At 42.2% G+C, this 23,893-nt stretch overlaps 2 protein-coding genes across 11 annotated transcripts in view; one reads left to right on the top strand and one right to left on the bottom strand.

The window, feature by feature from the left end:
- Positions 1-21,751, top strand: part of Orc1 (origin recognition complex subunit 1) — a 29,987-nt gene extending 8,236 nt beyond the window's left edge. For both annotated transcript variants that reach the window (XM_063235186.1, XM_063235187.1), the window contains exons 4-17: positions 289-471; positions 1,892-2,179; positions 6,093-6,459; positions 7,362-7,466; positions 8,091-8,286; positions 9,746-9,843; positions 10,128-10,229; positions 10,962-11,133; positions 11,644-11,751; positions 12,158-12,307; positions 13,150-13,269; positions 18,229-18,398; positions 19,442-19,529; positions 21,420-21,751. In XM_063235186.1, the coding sequence (XP_063091256.1) occupies positions 289-471; positions 1,892-2,179; positions 6,093-6,459; positions 7,362-7,466; positions 8,091-8,286; positions 9,746-9,843; positions 10,128-10,229; positions 10,962-11,133; positions 11,644-11,751; positions 12,158-12,307; positions 13,150-13,269; positions 18,229-18,398; positions 19,442-19,529; positions 21,420-21,614 (2,342 nt within the window). In that variant the 3' untranslated portion in view covers positions 21,615-21,751. The remainder of the gene's footprint in view (positions 1-288; positions 472-1,891; positions 2,180-6,092; positions 6,460-7,361; positions 7,467-8,090; positions 8,287-9,745; positions 9,844-10,127; positions 10,230-10,961; positions 11,134-11,643; positions 11,752-12,157; positions 12,308-13,149; positions 13,270-18,228; positions 18,399-19,441; positions 19,530-21,419) is intronic.
- The window catches only part of Zfyve9 (zinc finger FYVE-type containing 9), a 253,330-nt gene continuing 248,550 nt past the window's right edge, over positions 19,114-23,893 (bottom strand). For 5 of the 9 annotated variants that reach the window (XM_063235177.1, XM_063235184.1, XM_063235185.1 and 2 more), the window contains 2 exons: positions 22,876-22,965; positions 19,114-19,505 (listed from right to left, as the gene is read on the bottom strand). The gene's annotated coding sequence lies outside the window, so the exon portion shown is untranslated. Of the gene's footprint in view, positions 19,506-22,322; positions 22,966-23,893 lie in introns of all 9 variants that reach the window. The other 4 variants (XM_063235181.1, XM_063235182.1, XM_063235178.1 and 1 more) reach the window with 4 other exon arrangements.

Genomic DNA, 23,893 nt, shown 5'->3' with positions numbered 1-23,893 from the left:
TAATTCCTGTGTCTCCTGAAGACACAATTGCAAAGTGGGATATGGGTATAACATTGAATCAGATGGCTGCTGTATGGTCATGTGACCTTTGACAAATCATTCAAGGTCGGTGAAAGTGAATTTCTTTCCCTGTAAAGAGAAGTAGCCATAACACCAACTTGAATGGTAGTTATGAAGGTTAAAGATAACACATGCTCAGGGCTTTTAGCACAAAGTTGGGCACATAGGAGGTGCTAAATAAGATTCTCATAATTTCTTAACTTTTTCTTTCCCACCTAATCCTTGTAGATTCTGAACTTCATTCTAGGAAACGTGCACGAGTACAGTGGTTTATCCGATTTTGTGAAGTTGCTCCCTGCAAACGGCATTTATTAGGCCGAAAGCCTGACCCACAGGAGATTTTCTGGTATGACTACCCCGCCTGTGATGACAACATTAGTATTGAGACCATCATTGGCCCTGTTAAGGTAGGTGGTACCTTGATCCTGGGTTCTAGCTTGCTGCTGACTTCTGTAGCCTCCTAAACTGCATGACCTCAGAAATTTTAGTGTCTCTAATTTGCCCCATGGGGAATTCTTTCCTGTTATCTCTGCCCGCCTCCTTGCTTCTTCTAAATGAATACTTACTGAGAGCACATAGCTGTATGTTTGGAGCCTCCTTGAGGAAGTGACATTTGGGTTCTGACCTGAGGGATGAGCAGGAATTAGCATATATGTCTCGGTGGGAAATTATATTTAGCTGCGGTTGTGGTAGGCAGAAAACATTGTGAGGCTGAATATGCTTTGTTAAATGAGGACTTCACCTTGAGCAGATCAGCACAAAGAGTGTCAGCTGCTATAAGCAAATTTGTGCTCTGGGATTTTATAATAAATCTGGAGCTAATGAGCACTTTGCTCAAGTGGTGCACTGATTTAGAGACTCAAAAGGGGAGTTAGATTGTAACGTTGAAGTGTGGTGTTATAGGGAATAAATGGTTGATTTAATGTTGGAGCAGAGAGTTTAGTCTGGCCTGACTGTACATGGTACTGATATCTGAGTTAAATGAAGGCGAGAAAGACAGATGCAGACATTGAAGCAGCAGGATGGCTAGATTTGGGGTGGTTGAGGGAAGGGGAGGTTTAGTAGGGGTGTGCTGACGGAAATGAGGAGGACTGTGAACACCAAAGACAAATCAAGGTGTAGCATGTATGGGCACAAATTCCTTATGAATATGATCAATGTATCTACCTAAATTGTACTGATACACTTAATTAAATTTTTAAAAATTTAAGAAAGCAAATGAAGGTAATAATTTTCTGTATATAGTTTACTGACATATTTCAAACTGTTTATGATTGAGTAAGTGCTTCATTTTTCTACATATACCTATGCTGCATCTACACCTTAGTTTGGAAAGGTGTTCTAGTTACTTTTCTCTTGTTGCTGAGGCAAAATACCTGACACCTCAAGTTAAACGGGAGAAAGTTTATGTAACTCACAGTTTGTAGAGCCAGTCCATTACCAGCACATTCCAAGGCAGGGTAGCACATGCCAGAGGGCCACCGGTGCCTGGTGGAAGACAGCAAAAGCAACAAAGGGCCTTCACAGCATCTTCTGTCCCTTTTCTTTCATCCAGACTGCTGGGATTAGGGGGTTCCAAAACAATCAGTGAGCTGATTTAGTAATCATACACCCTTCATCTGCATCACACATTGAGTCAGCCACCTCTGAAAAATCCTTATGATCACATGAGGCTTTGGGGAGATATCTAAGCACAAACCATAACAAAAGGCAAAGTTCCAGATACAGGTGTAGGAGTAAGTGGTTTTTAATCATGACTTCGATGAAGTCTGCCTTGGCTGGTTTAACCTGCGTCTTTTCCTGTTTATCTGTGTATCCTAAATTCAGGTAGTGGCTTTAGCACCAGATGAAGTGATCCCAGTGGGTCTGAAAAATGAAGAAACATTCTTTGTGAAACTGTCCTGGAATGAAAAGAAGTTCAAACCACTTTCCCCAGAACTATTTGCAGTGTTTGATAGACGACAAGAAGACAGGTCCAAGTACCAGAAGCCCAGTACTAAGAATGCAGAAAGCCCTTCTTGTCATACAGCAGACAGTGTGGTCAAAAGGACTGAATCAAGACATTCTGCCTCCAAATCTTGCCACATCCCCTCTGCAGGAAAAAAGCTGGAGCTTGACAGTAAGTGTGGAAAGGGACACAGTGGTGCACACTGGGGCTAAAGGAACACAATAAAATATTGACTGATTTGAGAGCTCATCAGGAGGCCAGGTACTGACTGGACACATTAAAGTATAGGTAACATGAATTTTACCATTTTAATTATTTTAAGTAGCATTAGAGATATGTTTTCATGAATTTGACTAATGTTCGGTAATTCCTATAAGTAGAATCATACAGCCCGTGGCAGCCAAGAAGCAGAGAGAGCAGGGAGAAGCCAAGGACAAGAATACTCTCTTCCAGGTTATGCCCTCATGCTCCAACCACTTTCCAAAAGGCCCCATCTGAACATGTGAGACTTAGGGAGATATTCTGGATTTAAACCATGACGTCTAGTCTTGTCCTAAACTTGAGATCCTTCTGCCTCAGCCTTCCAGGGTTTGGGGACTACAGGCATGTGCACTATTATGTCTGACTTAATTTTTAAACTTTTAAATTTTTTCCTTATCTGTGAAAACTATTTGTATTTATGATAGCTCCTTTATATAATATGTGTTTAGGAGCTGACTAAAAATATAGTCAGGTGGAACCGACTTCTGGAAGAACATGGCAGATAGATAGCAGCAGCTACGGAGGCTCTCTGAGATACCCTGCTTAGAGTCCAGGAATGGTGCGGTGAGAGGAGTTCTAAGCAGGGGGAGATGTACCCTCTCGACCCAGGAATGAACTAAGCTAAGAGAAACCAACTGGAAATGCAATCCCAGTGCTATAACAGGAATGGGTAAGGTCTCAGCACAGAAGCTGGAGCCCATGCCGCTGGAAGCCGCGATTTGAATTTCCTGCTGCTGCTGCTGCCTCTGAATCAGCACAGCAGGGAGAGACACGTGCAAAAACTCTGAGAGTGGGAACCGGCAAACAGGGTTAAGGATAGATAAACTAAGGATAGATTATCTGAACTGAAGGGCAGGCAGATTTGTAATGCAGGAACATGAAATGAAAAACTTTAAAAATAACAAGAAAACAAACAGCAATAATACAAAGGCTAGAAGATGATAAAAGGATCTATAACTTAAGAATTAAGAACATAAAAGAAGAAGTAGGGACACAAACCACTGGACTACAAAAGCTATTCACAGAAATAATCCAAGAGAATTTCCCTAATTTAGCAAAAAGTAAAGATACTCAGATGTATGAGGCATACAGGACCCCAGCCACCTACAACCCAAACAGAGCTACACCCAGGCATATAATAATCAAAATTCCAGAAATCCAATATAAGAACAGAATATTAAAAGCCGTCAGAGACAAGAAACAGATCACTTACAAGGGAACACCCATCAGAATTACAGCAGACTTCTCTGCACAAACCGTCAAATCACGAAGAGCGTGGGGGGAAATAATTCAAGATTTGAAAGATAATAACCTCCAGCCAAGATTGGTATATCCTGCACAACTGTCCCTAGAAATTGATGGAAAAGCAAGGTGCTTCCAGGATAAAGAGGAACTAGGGGAATTTGCAACCACTAATTCAACTCTACAGAGAATACTGCAGGATATTCTAAAAAAAGGAAAATACCAAGATCCCAGAAACAGTGGCAGAAAGGCCACAATGAATGGAGCAGAAAGCAAAATGAAGAAGACAAACTGACAACAAACAACAGAAAAAGATCTCAACAGAAATGAGGCAGAGAAGATTGGATGGTATGAACAGCTGTTTTGGAGAAAACAAGACATCATAATAGCTAGTGCTGATTTAATATCATCTTGTTTTGAAGTCCAATCAAGCTTGTATTCTTCTGTCTCCATCGGTCTTTCACTTTTTTTTTTGTCTTTTACATTTTTATCGGTACTGGGGATGGAACTCACGACTGCCTGCTTGCAAGGCAGGTGCTTATGCCACTGAGCTAAATCCCCAGCCCCATCTCCATCGGTCTTAACAGGTTGTATCTTACTGGATTTTATTATATGTAATAATACAAGCAAAAACTTTTATAGATAAGGAGATTATACAGAAACCATTGTTCATTTTCTGAGAATTGGTTCTGAATACCCTGTAATACTGTCATTCTCTTGAATGGTTTTACATTGTCTTGATATGTTTGATGCTACAGTATACGAAGTTATACTCAAAGATTTCAAGGAAAGAGACACTAAGGTAACTACTTTTATGTCAGGATATCTTGTGGTGAAACACTATTTTGCTTAAATGGTTATGCTTTGACATTCGCTGTTTTGTTGTTATGCCCTCTTTTATCTCAATCTCCTTTTTTAAATTATTTACTTTATCTTTTTAATTAAGGGAAAAATAAAAAATAGCAGGATACATTATAGTAACCCACTTTGATTTCCTATTAACTTGATTTGAAACCCTGTATTGCCCTCACCATCTTGTTCTGACTGATTTTCCCCTATTCTGTTTTGCTTGATAGTACCAAGTTTGAAAGTATAGCCAACAACTGTGAAGACGATAAGATTCATTATGACGCCCATTCTGGTTGACTATCATCTTCTTTTAAAGTCCTGTAATTTCTCTTTGTTTTGGTTTTATTCTTTACTGTTTTGTTCAATTTTATTATAGCTGATGATGTAGGCAGTTCTTTTTAGGATAGCAAGAGGCAGTATGGCAAACATTGTTGATCACCTGGTATTTTGTTTTTACATTATGTATTATGTCCATCCTTTTGATTTGACTGACTTTGTTCTGTTATGTCACATTTGGTTTTATTCTCTTCAAAAAAAGTAATAAGAACTGTGGGAGTAATAAAACCCAAAATGTGTAATTGTCATTGTACAAAAGAGAGGAAAAGAAAGTGCTCTAAAGGATATAACTGCATATATATTTAAGTGTATTATCAAGATAACCATATTACTGAGTTTTGTTGGATTATTGAACAAAACTGTTTGCAGTCTCACTGTTTGAAAGTCCACTAAAATGCTTTAATTTTGTAACTTGAACAACTATTTCTAAGATGACAATATGTAGTCTATTAACTAGTGATTCCCTACTGTTTATTCTTTCTGAAATTCTGTATATCTTGTACCCTTTTTCTGTTGTTTTTTTTTCCTCCTTCAATAAAATTAAAATATATATATATATATATATATATATATATATATATAGTCACAGAACCCAGATGACTGCCCCAAGGAATCCACCTTCCAATGTGGGTAAAGGAACACCGAGGCCTTTTTTTACTCAGTAGCATCACTAAGGACTTCTTCAGAGTTCACTGAGTTGGAATGGAGGGTGTCCAGTGTCACAGCTGATTGAGAACTACTCTGGTAGATTCCTTCAGGGAAATATGCTTGCTGAACATTTGTGCACAGAAGCTGATTTAAAAGTTGGCTTAGTTGGGCTTGGTGGTACCTGTCTGTGATCCCAGCACTTTGGAGGCTGAGGCAAGCACAAGTTTGAGGTCAGCCTGGGTTACATATTGAGTTCAAGGCCACCCTGGAACACATAGCGAGACTGTGTTTCAAAAACAAAGACAAGCAAAAGATGGCTTATGAGTCAGGCACAGTGGTACATGCCTGTCATTCCAGCTACTTGGGAAGCTGATGCAGGACAACCGTGAGTTCAAGGCCAGCCCGGGCAACATTGTAAGATCTTGTCAAAGAAAACGCTGATTTACAGGGAGCGGCTAGGAGTGTAGCTCAGTGGTAGAGTACTTACCTAGCATGTGTGAAGCATTCAGTTCAAGGTCCAGCATGAAATAGAGAAAAAAATTAAAAATAACTATGCTACTAACTAGCATAGTTCAGGAAAGAAAAAATGAATTGAGCTACATGGAGATCTTAAGGATGCAGTCATTCAACTCTGTATGTTTCATGCCTTTTTTTTATAACTTTGGATGATTGTAGCAATAATTAGATTGCAAATGTGTACATTGTTAAGTATAAAATGTGTGTTCTTTATGATGTTTCTTGGGCTTAGGTTTCCCTAGGATACCTGCTTCTAAGATAGCCCAGAAGACTTCATGTGCTTCCTTGGATTCTCCAAGAAAAACTAAGCGGAAAATGACCTTCTCAGAGACTACCTCAGCTTCAAAGAGACCTCAGCTAGAGGCAGTCAAGACCTCATTTCCAGCTCTGAAAACCCCAGAGAAAACTGGAGCACGTGGACTCATTGGTGCCAGTGTCAAGAATGACTCACCTGAATGCCACATGACCCTGCGAACCCCAGGCTCAGCTGTGAAAACCATGAGGATTAGTGAGGAGATGAAACTTACCCCTATCAGGGAAGGCCGAAGAACTTCAGGGGTGCCTTATGTGGGTCTGAAACCAGAATACATCAGTAAAAGGTGACAAGGGACATTAGAGTGTTCTGAGGAGCAAATCGAGTTTATTCCTTTGAAGCGAAATGCATTGCAGTAAAAAAATCTTAAGAGCAGTGGGTTGCAGGTGTCACAGAAGCATTGGGGAACCTCTCCAAGATACACATTTCCTTTTCTGTTTCTGTTTTTGTTTTTTTTAAAATACTGATTTCTAAGCCTATTCCCATAGTAAGTCATATGCATGGCGCCACCGTATCTGTATGTTGAAATGCTCTTCAGTGATTCTGTGTATCCTGCTGTCATTTGAGAATTGTTCTATAGAATATTTTCCAAACCTGCACTGCCTCACCACAGTCCTGACTTTCATTGGTTACTATGGCTTCTTGCCACATTTTAATGATCATTTTTAAAACTGGCTTTCCTTTTTTGTCGGAAGCCATACTCTAATGTAGTAAAGGCAGATAATATGTCCAGCACAGACTTTGCAAGCTGACACTAGATAACATTTCTAGGTAATGAGCAATACAAATAAAAATGTCACCAGTAAGAAATCACAGATGTTAACTCCCAACAGTTAGCCCTAATGGGTTGTTCAGTAAATACACTGAATATACTGAACACTTCTGCTGTGAGCCTGAGGGGAGATTTGTGGATATACCAGAAAAAAAAAAAGAGGAAACTGCCTGAGATTATTGTATTCTGGTCTGCACCTTGGGGAGATGAGTCTGATTTCAGTAAGATTTAAGCAAATTTTAATCTTCGGGTTTGAGTCAGACTTATATAAACCTTTTAGCAAAGTGCTTGACTCTGCACAGTAGCTATACAAAGAATAGAAGCCAGTCAGGCCACCTGATTGCCTTCTCGTGGCTGTGGGTAGGCCCTAGGTCCCCAAAACTGGTTCCTGTAACATGTTTGCAATTATCTTGCAGGGAGGCAAAAGAGCCAGAAGCTCAGAATGAAGCTATTGGTACTCCCCATCATGCCCGGAGAAAGAGTTCTCTCTTGACATTGAATCGGATTAGGCAGCAGCTTCGGTAAGACTGCTGCTCAGCAGGAAGGGAAAGCTCGCTGTCACCTGTTATGTCTAGATTTCTTCTTTTAGTTGTCCATGTATTGCAATTCACATAACATGTCTGGAATTATATTAAGTTTTACACAAATATGATAGTTTCAAAGGAACAAGAAATACTGATGGGGCTTTTTTTTTCTTTCTTTTTTTTTTTTTTTTGGGAGATAGGGTCTTGCCGTGCAGTTCAGGCTGGCCTTGAACTTAACTCTATAGACCAGACTGGCCTCGAACTCACAGCAGTCCTCCTGCCTCAGCCTCCTATGTGCTGGGATTACAGCTGTGCACCACCACAGTTGGCATGATCTGGGCTTATGTGCTCCACAGTCCCACAACCATCATTCCCAGCAAGACAATGAACTCTGATTTTGATAGACCTTAATTTGAATTTAGACTTTTCAATCTGTGAGCCTTGGGAAAGTCTCTTAACCTTTCTAAGTCTCAATTCCTCATATGTAAGATAGTAAGCCGTAAAGTTGCTTCAGGAGTTTAATGAAATAAACACCATTAGCATAGTAATGCCTCTGTTACCTTGATGGGAGTCTCCTCAGGCTTGAACCTTATCAGAAAGTAATATGTCCCCACTGTTCAGGTATCTAGAAAATAATAAAAGTGACCAAGAGGACAAAGAATTCCTGCCAGCATCAGAGGATTCCAACTCCAGCAGTGAGGACGAAGGGGCTTCTGCTCTGCCCCTTCTGAGAAGACGCCCCTGCCACACATCCAGGCACTTGCAGCCTGTCTCAGAGCCATCTGTCCAGTCCCCCTCCAGAACACCAAAGAAAGCCGTAAGATTCTCTTGGATTTCTTTCCCAGGGAAGCAGCCTCTTCCAGTTTAAAGATTGCAAATGCTGGAGTGACACAGTTGGTCACAGCCTGGTTCTGAGCACAAATGTGTCCCATTCAATACCTTGCAGGGGAGAGCAGACCTAAGTGAACCTGAGGACTGAAAGTGAATCCAGTCCGTGGTTTCTTTTAAGTTCAAATTCCTTGTAAGGTCCACAGTGAAATGTGTGAGAGCTGAGCTTTGCGAGGGACGCACAGAAGCTGCCTCCCTGTCTTTGCCTGTCCCTGGTGAGAACACCAGGCCTGTGCCGTCTCTTGCATGATACACCCGCGAAACCAGGAGTGCAGCTTAGGAGTGCTGCTGAGGAGTTGTGTGACAGTGAGATGTCAGCAAAGGAGTCTTTCTGCTTATAAGAACTTCAGTAAAACTTTAGAAAGCAAGGAAAATGGAATTGTTTTGAGGTGTGTGTAAGAAATGTTGGGAGTAAGCAAGTTAAACTGCTAGAGCATCACGTCATTCCAAACCCAGCTTAGCAATGCTTAATTAGTAGCTGATCTCCATTCCTCCATGTCAAGATTGAACTTAAGTTGAAGTCAAAGAAAAACATCGGGAAGGGAACTCTAGCTCCTGTGTGAAGCAGAGGCTGTCTTTACCTGAAATTCCTCAGGCGTGCACAAAGGTCCCTTGCTCTGGTCTGATTGCGTCTCCTGCCTCCATTCCAGGAGAGACTGTACCCTGATGACACCTCAGCCTGGTAAGGAGCAAGGTCAGAAGCCCACCAGGCTCCTGGATATCTTCTCAGCAAGGCTTTGTTATTACTTTGCTGCTTTCCTCACACTGCATAGATAAGGAGTTTTTTAAACAGTCATGGTGGAAGTGCTTTCTGCCTGAGAGGCAGGAAGATGACTTACTGAATTGCTGTGAGGAGTAGAGAGAAGCAGGCCTTTCCAGCTCGCCAGAAAGGAGAATGGGCTGTGAGCCCAAGCACTGGCCCTGGGGCTGAGTGTGCCTTGGGACACCACAGCTCCCACACACAGTAGATCATGGATTTTCGAAGTCCTTAGGACTCAAACCTACAGGGGCTGGGGATTTAGCTCAGCGGCATAAGCGCCTGCCTTGCAAACAGGCAGTCCTGGGTTCGATCCCTGGTACCAATAAAAAGGAAAAAGACAAAAAAGAAAAAAAAAAGGACTCAAACCTACTTTGACTGCTGTTCTACCCTGTCTTTGTATACAGTGCTTCAGAATTCTTAAAAAATGTCTTGTCTGTCAATTAGACAAGTAAATTAGAGTGGAGTTTGGACAACAGAGAAAGTGTGTGTGAGGTTGGAGGTGGCAATCATGGCACTTCATACAGGAAGAGGAATTCACCCTCTTCCTTTCTACAAGATTATTATGAGATGTCCTGGATGGTATTTTGTTTTGTTTTCCCTTCTGAATCCTGTTCTCTCTTGAATACAGCTCAAGCGTAGAACACCACGTTGTGTCACTGCCAAGATCCGTAGCCGAAGCCTGGCTGCACAGGAACCAGCCAGCATGCTGGAGGAGGCCCGGCTGAGGTAGTGCCACCCCGGGGCCCTGTTCAGATAGACATTGGCGATGGGGGAGCCCCTGATTTCTTCACACGAGATGGGTGGGGAGGGAATAGGGAAATGTGCAGGCAGTGTTTATGGCAAGGGCAGAAGGTAAAATGAGTGTTCAGAAACGTTTCAGCAGGGTGTGTCACCTTACAGTCCACTGCCACCATGTTCCCTGGGGGACGGGAGGAGACCCTTCCCTGGGACCTCTTAGCTGCAGTGCTCCCAGGCTTACAAGTCCTCCTTTCCATTACCACCAACTGTAGGCTGCATGTTTCTGCTGTGCCTGATTCTCTTCCTTGTCGAGAGAAGGAATTCCAAGACATCTACAACTTTGTGGAAAGCAAACTCCTTGACCAAACTGGGGGGTGAGTGATAAGAGGCCGGTGCAGGGATCTGAGGAGGAAGCCCCGATCAGGTATTTAATATCTGCAAGATTAATAAGGCCATTGCTGAAGGTGACCACTTTCAAGACAGCTTTCATGGCCAAATTCCATAGGACTTAATATTGCCTTTCAGAAAAAAGAAAATGGGCTTAGTCACTTCAGTTACTTTGTCATCACTAGGACAAAACACCCAACATACACAACTTAAAAGAGGAGAGGTTTATTTTGGCTCAAGGCTTTAGAGTTCTTAGTTCATGGTTGGCAGGCTCACATGCAGAAATAGCATGGTGGCTGGGCCTGCGTGGAGGAAAGCTGTCAGGCTTGGTGCCAGGAAGCCAAGAGGGAAGGGAGCAACGGGGGTGGGATACAACCTTCTAGGTCCTGCCGCCTCCGTCTCCAAGTAGCACCCTCCTTCACCCAGCACGGCTGCTGTACTCACTGATAGATGAGTCCCCTGAGGAGCCCTATGATCCAACCTCCTTCTTAAAGCCCCATCTCTAAGCACAAGAGGCTTTTGGATGACACTGGCCTTCATGCATAGGTAGCTTTGTGTACAGCCTTGCTTATGGGATGATTCTGTCTAAACAGGTCCTACTCTGACCAGCTCCAGAGGTGGTCCTTACTGTCCCCACCCCATTTTGGGCATCTTAGTTCTTTCTGGCATTAGGTGACTGGCAACAAACCTCGTCTACAGGTCTCCCCTTCTTGCCCTAGGTGCATGTACATCTCTGGGGTCCCTGGGACAGGAAAAACTGCCACTGTGCATGAGGTGATTCGCTGTCTGCAGCAGGCAGCCCAAGCTAACGATGTTCCGCCCTTCCAGTATATTGAGGTTAATGGCATGAAGTTGACGGAGCCCTACCAGGTCTACGTGCAGATCTTGCAGGTGAGCAAAGCTGAAACATTTTCTTACTTCTGCATATTTCACAGGCTTACATAGTAGGCTTTGCATAGTAGTGGCAAAGGTAAGGGAGACAGAATTCTTGCTCTCAAGGACTCTTAGGTCTAGGAGCTGGTCAGCAGTGACCAAAAGTCGGGACTTGCCAACATGGTGACAATCACGAACCCACAGGTAGCAGGGTGGCAGCTACAGAATAGGGCTGAGAGGTAGGCCAGGGCTTAGGTCTCTTTTTTTTATTCATTAACTGTTCCCTCAGTATGGGTCACGTTCAGTTACAGAGTGGTACAGTGGTGATTTTAGCAGGACTGCTAAGGCCAGTCTCCTACCCATTTCCAGTTCAAACACAGTTTTCATCTTCTCATCTGGTGTTTCTCCTAGAATGGGGTTGGCGGGCATAGACAGAGAACAAGATTCTGAAATCCTCAGACTAGGTTGCTTCCTCTTACAGATTTCACTTTAAGTCTATTCACCATGGCTGTTTTTCCTTCAATGCAGAAGCTGACAGGCCAGAAGGCAACAGCTAGCCATGCTGCAGCACTGCTGGCAAAGCAATTCTGCACCCGAGGGTCTCCACAGGAAACCACTGTCCTGCTTGTGGATGAGGTGAGGGCGCCCGGGAGGTGAGGAGAAATGGGCAGCACTTGACTGTAACATCTCAGGAGTGAATTCTAGATGGCCGGAATTGCTGGCTCCATTCTACATTCACCTGAGCCTGTTCATGGACTACCTTGCTGCTTTGGTAGGGTTTCCTGAGCAAGGCACATAGGGAGAGCAGTGGTAACAGGTTTCTACCCCACTCTGCTCTTTCTTTTTTTTTTTTTTTTTTTTTTGTCTTTTTAAGACAGGGTCTCGCTATGCAGTTCAGGCTGGCCTTGAGCTCACTCTGTAGCCCAGGCTGGTCTTGAACTCACAACAATCCTCCTGCCTCAGCCTCCCAAGTGCTAGGATTACAGGCATGAGCCACCACGCCCAGCTACTGACCCAATGTGTCTCCCCTCTTCCCTGGCAGCTTGACCTCCTGTGGACTCACAAGCAAGATGTCATGTATAATCTCTTCGACTGGCCAACTCACAAAGAGGCCCGTCTGGTGGTACTAACCATTGCCAACACCATGGATCTGCCAGAAAGAATAATGATGAACCGGGTATCGAGCCGATTGGTAGGTCCTAGGCAGTTATCAGGCACAGATCTCTAAGCTGGGCCAAAGGGTTCTGCAAAAATAGAAAATTAAGAAATATCGTTTCTGCTGTTCATGGAATTTCTATGTGGGATGAAAAAACCACTGCATGATTTTCTGCACATATCATGTCTTATAGCGTAGGGGTAACAATGCTACTTGTCTGTTTTTACTGTTTTGGGGTGTATTTGCATATTGGGTGTTAAACTCAGGGTGTTAAACTATGAATTGAGCTACGTTCCAGTCCTTTTCTGATGTTTTATTTCACTAAGTTGCCCAAGATGGGCTTGAACTTGTAATCCTCTGGCCTCAGCTTCCTAAGAATCCTGGGATTAGGCCTGTGCTCCCACACCTGGCCAATTGCTTTTAAAATTATTGAGCACTTACCACCTGTTAGGTGGTTGCAGTAAAGCAGTGAGCCAGGCAGATGCAGTCTCTGCCCTCGAAGCCTGGCAGTTGAGCAGAAAGCATAAGGTCTAATCACAGCCTGATTATGGAAGCCAGGGGCTATGTGATCAGAGTGTAGAGCCTGACATCCTCCTCCCCAGGTTAATTAGAGTACCTCCGCTTCCATCTAATTCTAAATGATTTTGGCAAATTAAAGTGTTCTTTAAAAAATAGTTTGAGAATTGGCTGTCCTGTAAGATGCCACTGACCAGTGTCAGTAATGCCAGTAGCTGGCTGCTGAAATAGTTCTGGGAAGAAATGAGAGAACTGTGATGTGGCACTTGGGTATTGGGCTTGAGAGGCTAAAGATGACTTTTCCCCTGGGCAATTAAGTGGGCAGTTAGTGAATGTGTTCTTCTGTCACCTGGCCCTCACAGGGCCTCACCAGGATGTCCTTCCAGCCCTATACTCACAGCCAACTGCAGCAGATCCTTGTGTCTCGGCTTAAGCATTTGAAGGCCTTCGAGGATGATGCCATCCAGCTGGTAGCCAGGAAGGTAAGTCTCCACTGGGATGCTCCTAGCTGCACCTGCAAGCTGGTCAGCAAGCCTTTGCTGAGTGCCCACACCATGTGAGCTGTGCACAGCAAGCTCTGAGGATGAAGGGAATTTCAGGAAGTTCTTTAAAAAACAGCACCAAAGAAGAGTTTGAAAAGATTGTTTAACCACCTTATCTAATGATGTAGAAGGCCATGAGTATTGTGAGCTTATATTCAAAGTAACATTAATGGATGCAGGGAGCTAGCACATTTGGGTAATTAAAAGGGTAGCATAGTTAGAGGACCGTTGTTTGAGTTCTGGCGTAGGAGGCAAGTGAAAGGTGACAGGAAAGTTAGCCCATCTCAGTTTGATCTCTAAAAAATGGAGGTGATACTAAAATGGTTAACTCTTGGGTACATGAGGTCCTGTCTGCAGTATGTCTGGCAGGGGTCATACTTTAAGGTAGGGGTGACATAGTGAGAGCCTAGAGGAACAAAGTGAGTTAACTGTCTGCCTCAAGGTCAATAAAAAACCATACATTTGCAAGTAGTTAAGTACTTCAAAGCATTCTAACCATGTTGTAGTTTCTTCTTTCCTAAAATCCAAGTGCTGCACATGCTGGTTTTTCCTGCTTGGAGTTGGGTACTGGGCCCAGATGTGAGCCAACACAGTGCTTATCTCGTTTTTAAGGAGAGGAATCCTCAAAATTACGCACTAACCTTCTATGGTTAGGATTTTTCATTTCTGCTGTCATACATATTCTAAGACTACTTTTTTTTCTCAGAATACTGTTATTTTATGCCAGTCTTAATTTGAAGTTGTCTTCCCTTTTCCTCCAAAATGCACTTCGTTGTTTTGATCTCTGTCTAGCTTTGTTGGAGACTTTCCTCAGATACACTGGTTGTCTATGCTGGGATCAGTGTGGAAATTAAAGACCTAGCTGTGGTTGGGGATGTGCTTATATCCCAGTGACTGGGGGGACAGAGGCAAGAGGATCATTTGAGCTCAGGAGTTCACAGCTGGTTGGGCAACATAGTGAGACACTGTCTCATAAATACATAAATGTAAATAAGCAGGCTGTGAACTCTTAAATGCTTGAGTGGTTCTTGTTTGCTGAGTGACAATCTGATAGGGTGATTCTTTCTCCTTAAAACATTCAGCTTTCCTATGCCTTGCTTGAGGCAGTGAGGGAGGCGGACTGAGGTTTCAGCATACCTGTCATTATCATGCCTCTCCTGCAGTGGACCTTGTTACCCCCATTGAGAATAAATCTCTGATCTGACTAGGGAAGAGAGATTTTCTCTGCAGGGCAGAATTTTTATGGGAATAGTACGAATTATCAACACTCCGAATTTTCTTACAGAGCCTCCCTAAGTGACTCTATTGTGTACCCAGCAATACAAATTGGGGAGTGTGTCCAGGGTAAGGATCAGCATTTTTCTACAAGTGGTTGGCCAGGTAGTGGTAAATAGAATAGGCTGGTAATGGCAAATATTTTAGAGCTTCAATAATATGAACAGCCCACTGCAGCACACGTGCCATAGGCTTTGAGAGACATAAAAGGCCCTAAGAGCCTCCACTGAAATTATTTCACCCTTGCCTTTCATTTCAACAGCAGCTGTAGACAATATGGAAATGAATGAGCCTGCGTTTTAATAAAACTTCTATTTGAAAAACAAGTAGGAGATCATAGTTTGTCGAATCGTGGTCTAAGGCATATTAAAAATTAGTTTTCCTAATTTTCACATTGGTTTTTTTTTATGTTTAGCCAATCTTCTTTGTCTTCTAACCAAATATCCCGTTTTATCTCCAGTTCCATTACCCCTAACTCCTATGCACTTTGAAGGTTTTCAGTGAAATTGAGGTTTGTTCTTGGCGTCCACACCACTGGCTTAGGACTGGGCTTTCTTGCACTTCTTATTACAGAATTGTAATGCTGTTTATGTGTGTCCTCTTGCTTCCCCTTTTTTGTGTGGTTCTTGGTTTTTCAATGAAGCTTAACCACTCTTATGCTTTACACATAAACATTTTAGGGCCAAGGATATAGCTCAGTGGCAGAAGCACCTGTTTAGCAAGTCCAAAGTTCAATTCCCAGTACCAAAAAAAACCCCCCAAAACACAGTTTATATTCTTTATCAGCTTTATCAGCTTTATCAGTTTATATTCTATATTCAGCTGTGATACCTGAAGTCTTCATAGGTCTGACTCTAATTTTTGTTGGTTCTGCTGATTCTCATGCATGCATGACCTTTTTTCCTTGTTTTTGAGTTTTCATACTTATACCTTTGTTGTGTAGATATGTTCTTTATCTGAGAATTGAGTCCTGGATTGAAGCTGAGTTCATTTAGAATTTCTTTTTTCTTTTTGTACAGGAAATAGGACTGAAGACCTTGTACTTGGCAGGCAGGTGCTGGGCCACTGAGTTATATCCCCAGCCCTCATTAGAATTTGGTTTTGTTTCTGGCAGTTACCGAGGATCACTGACAGCAGTTAACATGTTTTAAAGATTTTCCAGTTAAGGATTTTAGGAGTTATAATGTAATTGTGGGCTACAAATCCACATGAGGGTGTATGGTTGCAAAAATGCAGGGAGTTTTGTCTTGTTCTGGTTTTTTACTCTATGCCTATCTAGTAGCAAGGTTAAAACAGGCAGTTTCTCCTGCCATCCTCTGTGATGAGCTGTTTCCCCTTCGCCCTCGAGGCTGGTTGAGTTCCAGATTCTTGCAGTGCCTCATTAGGTTCTGTGTTGAGCAGCCTTCATTGTTTCTCACATGTCCCTCGCATCACATAGTTAGAAAGACTCTGAAGATCACCAAGACTCATGAGTATCTTCAGGGCGAAAACTGCTTGCTCTTAGATCCCTGGAACAGCTCTTGAGTCGGTACTGTTTACCACCCCTTGGGTCTTCTGGGGTGGGTGATGGGGGGAAGAAGTGATAAGGAGGGAATATCTAAGGTCATTCTTTCTTACCAACTGGTATGAAGCAAGGAAGAATATAAATTGATATTCGTTCTTCTCTCTTGGTTACTAGAAAAGTTTTGTTTTGATAGTTTGAATTTGAATTCTATAAACAGACACAAAACATTAAATTTGCATAGAATTCCACTTTCAGGATGACATTTTGTGTGTGTGTCGTAACAGGAATTGAACCTAGGAACATCCTATCACTGAGGTACATCCTTGGCCTGCTTTAGTTTTTGTCACAATGTCTGTTTAAGTTGCCCAGGGTGGCCTCGAACTTTTGATACTCCTGTGTGTTGTGTACATAGATGCCTACATAGTTTGATTTTTAGACTTAATATATAATTTTTAAAAGTTTTTTTAAGAGAAAAAAAGCAAAGAAAAATGAAAAGTAAGAGACAGACAACAACAAACTCAATACTACAACAATATAGGTTTACAAAACGAGATGACTAGAATTTGACAGTGGTTATAATACTGCATGTTGTTGCCCAGAATTGCCTTTGCTATCTTAGGTCTCTTCTGGTTCCAGATGAATTTTAGGAGTGATTTCTCTAGATCTGTGAGGGATGCAAATGGTATTTTGATTGGAATTGCATTAAATCTGTGTAAGTATTTTGGGAGAATGGCCATTTTCACAGTGTTTGTTCTTCCTACCCATGAACAAGGAATGTCCTTTATTTTTCTGAAATCCTCCTCAGTTTCCTTTTTCAGAGTAATGTAATTTTCACTGTATAGATCTTTTACTTCCTTTGTTAGATTGATTCCTAATGTTTTATTTTTTTGGATGTTTTTTGAGACAAGGCCTCACTGTGTAGTTCAGTTTGGTCTTGAACTAATAGCAACACTCCTATCCAGCCTACCAAGTATGGGATTACAGATGTGTCCCAGCATGCCCAGCTAACATACCATAAATTTTAGAAGGAAACAGCCATTTCAGGTATCACCAGACAGCTTATGGTGATGGTCAGGTAAACTGCAAAGGTTGCTGCCAAGTACTAGGAACAGACGCTGAGAAGCCTGTAGACTGCACTGATCCAAAATATTCTCTTTGGAAACTTAAAGGTGCAAGTGGCCTTCTGAGTCAGTGGTAGGAGGGAGCAGAGGATTCGCTGAGAAGGGTCCTGTGTGCTTGTGGAAAGCGGGGAGTAATAGGGTGGTATTAGAACTATGGGGTGAGGCTGGAAAGAAACGTAGTACTAGAGTACTTGCCTGACATAGCCAAGGCACTCAGTTCAATGCCTAGCACGGCAGAAGAGAAAAACGGAATTATGGACTGGTCTGACTTATCCATGTAAGCCACAGATTCCTGAGTTTCCTAGCTTTGTGACTTCCTGCCCTCTCCCAATTCTTTGCTCTGGTTCTTTTAACTGTGGATCAGGCCTTGTCCATTGCAGCCTTATCTCCACAGAGGCTCAGCTGGCTATTGTGGGGGCTGCTTTTCTCCAGCAAAGAATGAGAACCCTTTGTTTCCAAATGGTGAGCTTTTTTTTTTTTTTTTTTTTTTTTTTTTTTTTTTTTTTTTTGGTACTGGGAATTGAACTCAGGACCTTGCCCTTGCCAGGCAGGTGCTTATGCTACTAAGCTATATCCCATGGTCAACTCTTGATACTGGGCCAAGGGTCTCTTTTTGAAATTTCATTTCTTAAACAATACACTGAGAACTTTCCATCTTTTATAGTGTGAAATTTTCTGTAAAACGGACAAAGATCAGGTGTGGTGGTGTTGTAATCTTAACACAAGGGAGAGGCTGAGGCAGGAGGATTGTGAATTCGAGGCCAGCCTAGACAACATGATGAGACCTTTCAAAAAAACAAATAAAAACCATTAAACAGAGATAAAGGTTGGACTCATGGACTCCTAGGCAGATACATTTTTATTCCCATCTTTCTAGGAGCAGGGCTAAGTCCTTACCTCGGGTGCAAGTCTATGCTTAGCACTGCCTTTCACTTCAGCCGGGCTTTTCTGGGCTGAAACAGCAAGGGCATCTTTAGAGCAAAATGCTCTGTCTTTCAGGTGGCAGCCCTGTCTGGGGATGCACGGCGCTGCCTGGATATTTGCCGGCGAGCCACAGAGATCTGTGAGTTCTCCCATCAGAAACAGGACTCGCCTGGCCTGGTCACTGTGGCCCATTTAATGGAAGCTGTGGATGAGATGTTCTCCTCATCGTACATCACTGCCATCAAGTAAGACGCTCCTCTCCCCCAGCCCAGCCTAGTCTAGTCTGCTAAAGTTTTGGAAACTGACTTCCCCGTTTGGAATTCTTTTTCTTCACAAAGACACAGTCCTTTAGAGGTGTGGGCCAGGGATGAGGGCGAAACAGAAACCTTGGAAAACAGGTAAATTTGAAAGCCAGTAAATGAGGCATTCATTGACTTTCTGAGAGGAGTTGACTGAGGAAAACCTTGTGGGAACAAGGAAACAGCTGCTTCTCACAGAATGGTCTGCTAACCCAGGGCTGGCAAATGTTTTAGAGCTTCTGAAGCTACGTACAGCCCGCAGTACTCAGGCCATAGGTTCCCACCCCTGTGTGAAGCTGTGGCAACAGGGGCGTGGGCATTTGTGAGGAAGCTAGTTACAGTGTCTCTCAACTTCCAAAATGGCATGGCATGTGCTATATCAGTGCGAGACTTTGAAGGCAAGGAAGGAAACTTGTCAGGTAATACACAGATGGGTCTCAGAGTTTCTTCCTTTCTCTAAAGACATGGAGAAACTTTTTCCTCGGTTGACGGTACAGTGCAGGAAACCAGCCTGCTAGTAATGCCTAACCAAATTAAAGAGATAGGGCTGGGGATTTAGCTCAGTGGCATAAGCACCTGCCTTGCAATGGTATGGTCCTGAGTTTGATCCCTGGTACAAAAAATAAAAATTAAAAACAAAGAGATAAATAGGGGCAGGGGGTCTTTGTCTCTAGTGGACAGAGAACTCTTGAGTATCTTTATTCAGTGTAGACAAGGGAGCAAACAATTAGATTAATAGAAAATTCAGCTGTTTCTCATTATTTGCAAGGTGTACCCAGGTAAGTATTTTTTTTTTTTTGTCTTGCTGTTGTTCACTTTGCCCCTGGAACTCACTCTGTGCCAGCATACTGGCACATTGCCAAAGCAGGAACAGCCTGCTGTCCCTTCTTTTGTGTCTGCAGGGAAGGTCAACTGGCTCTCGGTCCTCATGACTGGTTCCTTTCAGTGCAGCCTCTTATGAAAACTCCCATCTTCTCCTTTCCTTGAAGGAATTCCTCCGTCTTGGAACAGGGCTTCCTGAGAGCCATCCTTGCAGAGTTCCGTCGATCTGGACTAGAGGAAGCAACATTTCAGCAGGTGATTTCCTTTTTTCAAATCTTTCTAGATTTAGGTCTAGGGCTTTTAAAGTATGTGGAATTTCCAATCAGTATATGCTAAATCAGTCCAATATTTATTTTTAAAGATAGTTTTAAAAAGATGTACAAATAACGATTGTACGTATTTTGTGATGTTTCAGTATCTATATATAACATGTACTGATCCAATCAGGGTAATTAGTATTCTTGGTCCCTCATCTGTGTATGTTTAGACCCTTTGAGGGCTGAGGATTTAGCTCATGGCATGAACGCCTGTCTGGCAAGCGTGAGGTCATGAGTTTTAACTCCAGTACCAAAAAACGAACAAAAAATCATGAGCTGAAACAAACCTTTTTTTAGACCCTTTGAGCCTCTTTTCTAGTTCTTTATAGAAACATGTAATAGGTTACTGTAAACTATCGTCACTGCTGTGCACCGCTAGCATTCATAGCATGTTTTACTGGGTCACATAGACAGTTGTTCATGGCATGTTAGATTACAGGTCTGTACTGGATATTCAAGGAGGGGTAGAAAAAGCAGTTACTGCTGCATGCACAGCTTATGTTACAAAGAAGACAAGGCTTTCAGAAGGCCAGTTTTGAAAAATCAAAGATGAATCTGAATTTGCTCTCGTTGAGTATAGTTTCATTGGATTGAGTCAAAGCAGTCATGAGGGCTTGGGCCTTAGTAACTGATTCAAAACTGGTGTCAGGAGCCAGGCATGGTGATGCACATCTATAATACCAGCACTCTGAAAAGTTGAGGCAGATCATTGCTAGTTCAAAGCCAGCCTGAACTGCATAGCCAGACTCTCAAAAAACAAACAGAAAGGTACCAGTGTCCTTTGGTAACTGTTCAAGATGGTCATGAGAGTGGGCAGCTCTGCAAATGGGAATGCTGTATATTTTAGACCTATGCATGTAACTAAATTAGGACAAAAAAACACTGCAGGTTGTGTTTTGCCTTTATTGTCCATTTGGAGCAAGAGACTTCTGAAGAGTGACTTTCCTTAGATTTTGTAAATATTCCTGGACATCTGTACCATGCCATTAACTGGATGAGATGCAGAAAACCCCATGCTAGATGGTTAACACCCTTGTTCTTGTCATACTCCCATTCTTAGTAGGAGACAGACTCTAAATATTTAAAATAGAGTGACCAATGGGCTGGGGATTTATTAAGCTCAGCAGGCATAAGCGCCTGTGTGTCATGTGCGAGGTTGAGTTTGATCCCTGGTACCAAAATAAATAAATGAATGAATGAATGAATAAAATAGAGCGACCAGAATGCTATAGATTTGCCTGGCTCAGTGGAAAGGAAATCGGTTAACAGATTTCCTTCTGTCTCCCTTTGTTCCTTTATTTCCTGGACCATTCTCTGCCCTGGCCCCTTTTACTTTTTTAAAATTGATTTAGAAACAGGGTTTTGCTAAGTTGCCCACAATGGGCTCAAACTTGCAGTCCTCTTGCCTCAGCCTCCCAAACTGCTGGCATTACAGATGTGCACCACCACATTCAGAAGTGTACAATACGTTTTATAGGTGAAACTGAAGCTCATGAAAGTAAAGTAACTTGGGGCCAGGGATACAGCTTAGTAGCACAGCACCTGCCTGGCAAGCGTGAGGTCATGAGTTCAATCTCCAGTACCAAAAAAAGAAAAGAAAAGGAAGTGAAATACCTTGCCCAGCATTGCATATGTAGGTAAATAATAGAACCAGGATTCCCCCTGCTGTTTTCTGTGCCTTTGAGGCTGGTGGTTCATTCTCTGATGCCTTCTGGAGTGTTTAGCAGCCTGGATACCCAGTGTTTGCTTTTGGCAGATGACATAAGTAATCAGATTAAGACTTAGAGCTGCCTTTCCTCTTATCCTCTGCCTTTCTTTTTGTGTCTAGATATACAGTCAGCATGTGGCCCTGTGCCAGATGGAGGGGCTGCCTTATCCCACCATGTCAGAGACCATGGCCGTGTGCTCGCGCCTGGGCTCCTGCCGCCTGCTCCTCATGGAGCCCAGCAGAAACGACCTGCTCCTCCGGGTGCGGCTCAACGTCAGCCGGGATGACGTGTTGTATGCGCTGAAGGAAGAGTGAAGGGAGTCCATGGGCCTGTTTTTTAAAGAACCCGATTTCCTTTTTTTCTAGCACCTGAAATTGTAGCAAAATTTACTGAATGGAAATGACTGTTATGTTTGTGTTTTGCAATTTTCTATTAAATAATTTGTTTTTTCCTTGTTTGGGAAGTTTATAAAATCAACACAAACATTCAAACAGTACAACAGTAGGTCCTTCCTCTGGCATTCATTTCTGTTATCAACCCCATCATTATTTAATGTTAACATGTATGTAAATATATGTACACACTACATTTTATCTGTATAAAGTAGTTCTGGGAGAATTTGTATGAAATTTGTTACACATATTGCCTTGAAAAAGAACCGACTGGTTAGGATCTAGTTACAGGATTTTATCTGATATTACTTATCTTAAATTTTGAATGATACAAAACAAAACTGAGTCTATAAAACAGAATTGCTTTTTGTTTTGTTTTTTCCTTTTTTATTGGTACCAGGGATTGAACTGACGACTGCCTGCTTACAAGGCTGGCGCTTATGCCGCTGAGCTAAATCCCCAGCCTCTTATAAAACAGAATTGCTAGAAATATAGTAAGCATTCTGTCCAGTATGTTTTCACCCCTGCCAAGACCCTCACTAGATTTTCAGACCTTGTTTTAATATTGGATTGTTCTGTTTGGTTGCATTATCATTTTGCAACATTTCAACTAGTCAAACATGTACTCACATTGCTGTTTTATCTCTGAATCAAGGAGATCTGTATTGGTTGATCCTTGCTCTATTTCCCTGTCACAAGAACTTGGCTCACATGGTCAACATCAAAGTTATCATCATTATACAACCATACCAGTCTTGTTATGAAAATGCATGTGTTACCATAGTGGATCTTCTTTATCATCCTCACGAGTAGTCTGACGATTTACTTTTGACTTCCAAAACTTGCAAACCTGGTTTTTCATATGCCGGTTGTACTAAAAAGTACTAAGTGTTACATTTCCTGAGGTTTTGTAGAGAATGCTCTTAGGAGATTCATGATGAATAAGAAGTCATTGTTATGATGTCTCTACTTTTGAAATAATTTAGCAAAGATATGGTTTGTGTCTGGATGTCCCCCCTAAAGTCTCAGCACAATCATAGGGGTGGGCTTCTAGAGTTTCTGATTGGCTCATGGTCCAATGCTGGAATTGTGGGAGTGAGTGCTACACCTGCCCTGGTCCGGGGAACCTGCATATAACACAATGGAAGGAAAGAGGCTTGCTCTCTCTTCTCCCCTTTTGCACCTGTTCCTTTTGCTGTCTTCTGCCACCATGAACTGCTGCCTTAGAGCCAGCTGATGTGGACTGAAATTTCCACAGATAAAGAAACTTTTCCTGCAACAACAAAAAAGTAAGATAGCTATGTTTGTGTGAAAATATCTATAACATAATAGACTATCAGAGTATTTTTAAAGATATACACAATTAAGAAAAAAGCATGGGTTTAAAAAAAATCATTCAGAGAAGAAAAGTGACCATCCAAATGAAAACACTTGTAAATCAAAATCAGCCCACATCTGTTAGATAATTTGCCCATGATGATACAGAATATTTGGAACTCAAATGCTCCACTGGTAGGAGCAGGCACCTTGGGGGTCATTTAGTAATATTTAGTCTGGAAAATGTAAGAAATCCTATGAGTGCCAGCAAGTCCATTCCTAGAAATACAATCCAGAGAAACTCACATGTGTACAAGATGAGTGAGGTGCAAAGTGTTTAGAGCATGATTTGTAATGGAAGTGTCTGGGAAAAGGACTTCTTATCATACTACGGAATGAGAAGTAAAAATCAACTGAAGTGGATGAAATTACAAGGTTGAGTAGAAAAAGAAACTGAAGAATTATGAAGTATCAGGCCAGTAACATAGTTAAAACCTTGCAAAAAATACCACACACGGCTTAAGCATACAGGCACAGTAGAAATAGAAATGCTCAGGAGAACATAAAACATTCAGCATTGTGGCCGCCTCTGAGCAAGGGGTACTGCAATGCGGGGCATATTCAGGTGGCCCCCACCACACTGCAGTGTATCTGTGTGTGTTTAACTTGTAGGTGTCCATGTAGTTGTGTTAACATGCAAAATAGAAACTATAGCTGCTGAAGATACACAAGAGGAAGCAAAAATCTTTGCCATTGTGGAGCCTGCATCCTCGTAAATGCAAAATGTCTTTGTGTATATCTTAAAGATTTCTTAAGAGAAATGTGAAAATAACTTTAAAAAGAAAAATATGGAAGTGAAACGTCAATTTAAAGATGATAGCAGG

The sequence above is a fragment of the Cavia porcellus genome, unplaced genomic scaffold (genome assembly GCF_034190915.1).
Source record: "Cavia porcellus strain 051 isolate PalLab524CR breed Dunkin Hartley unplaced genomic scaffold, mCavPor4.1 scaffold_25, whole genome shotgun sequence".
NCBI lineage: Eukaryota > Metazoa > Chordata > Mammalia > Rodentia > Caviidae > Cavia > Cavia porcellus.
Note: the sequence above shows the minus strand (reverse complement) of the source record. Positions and strands in the feature narration are given on the sequence as shown.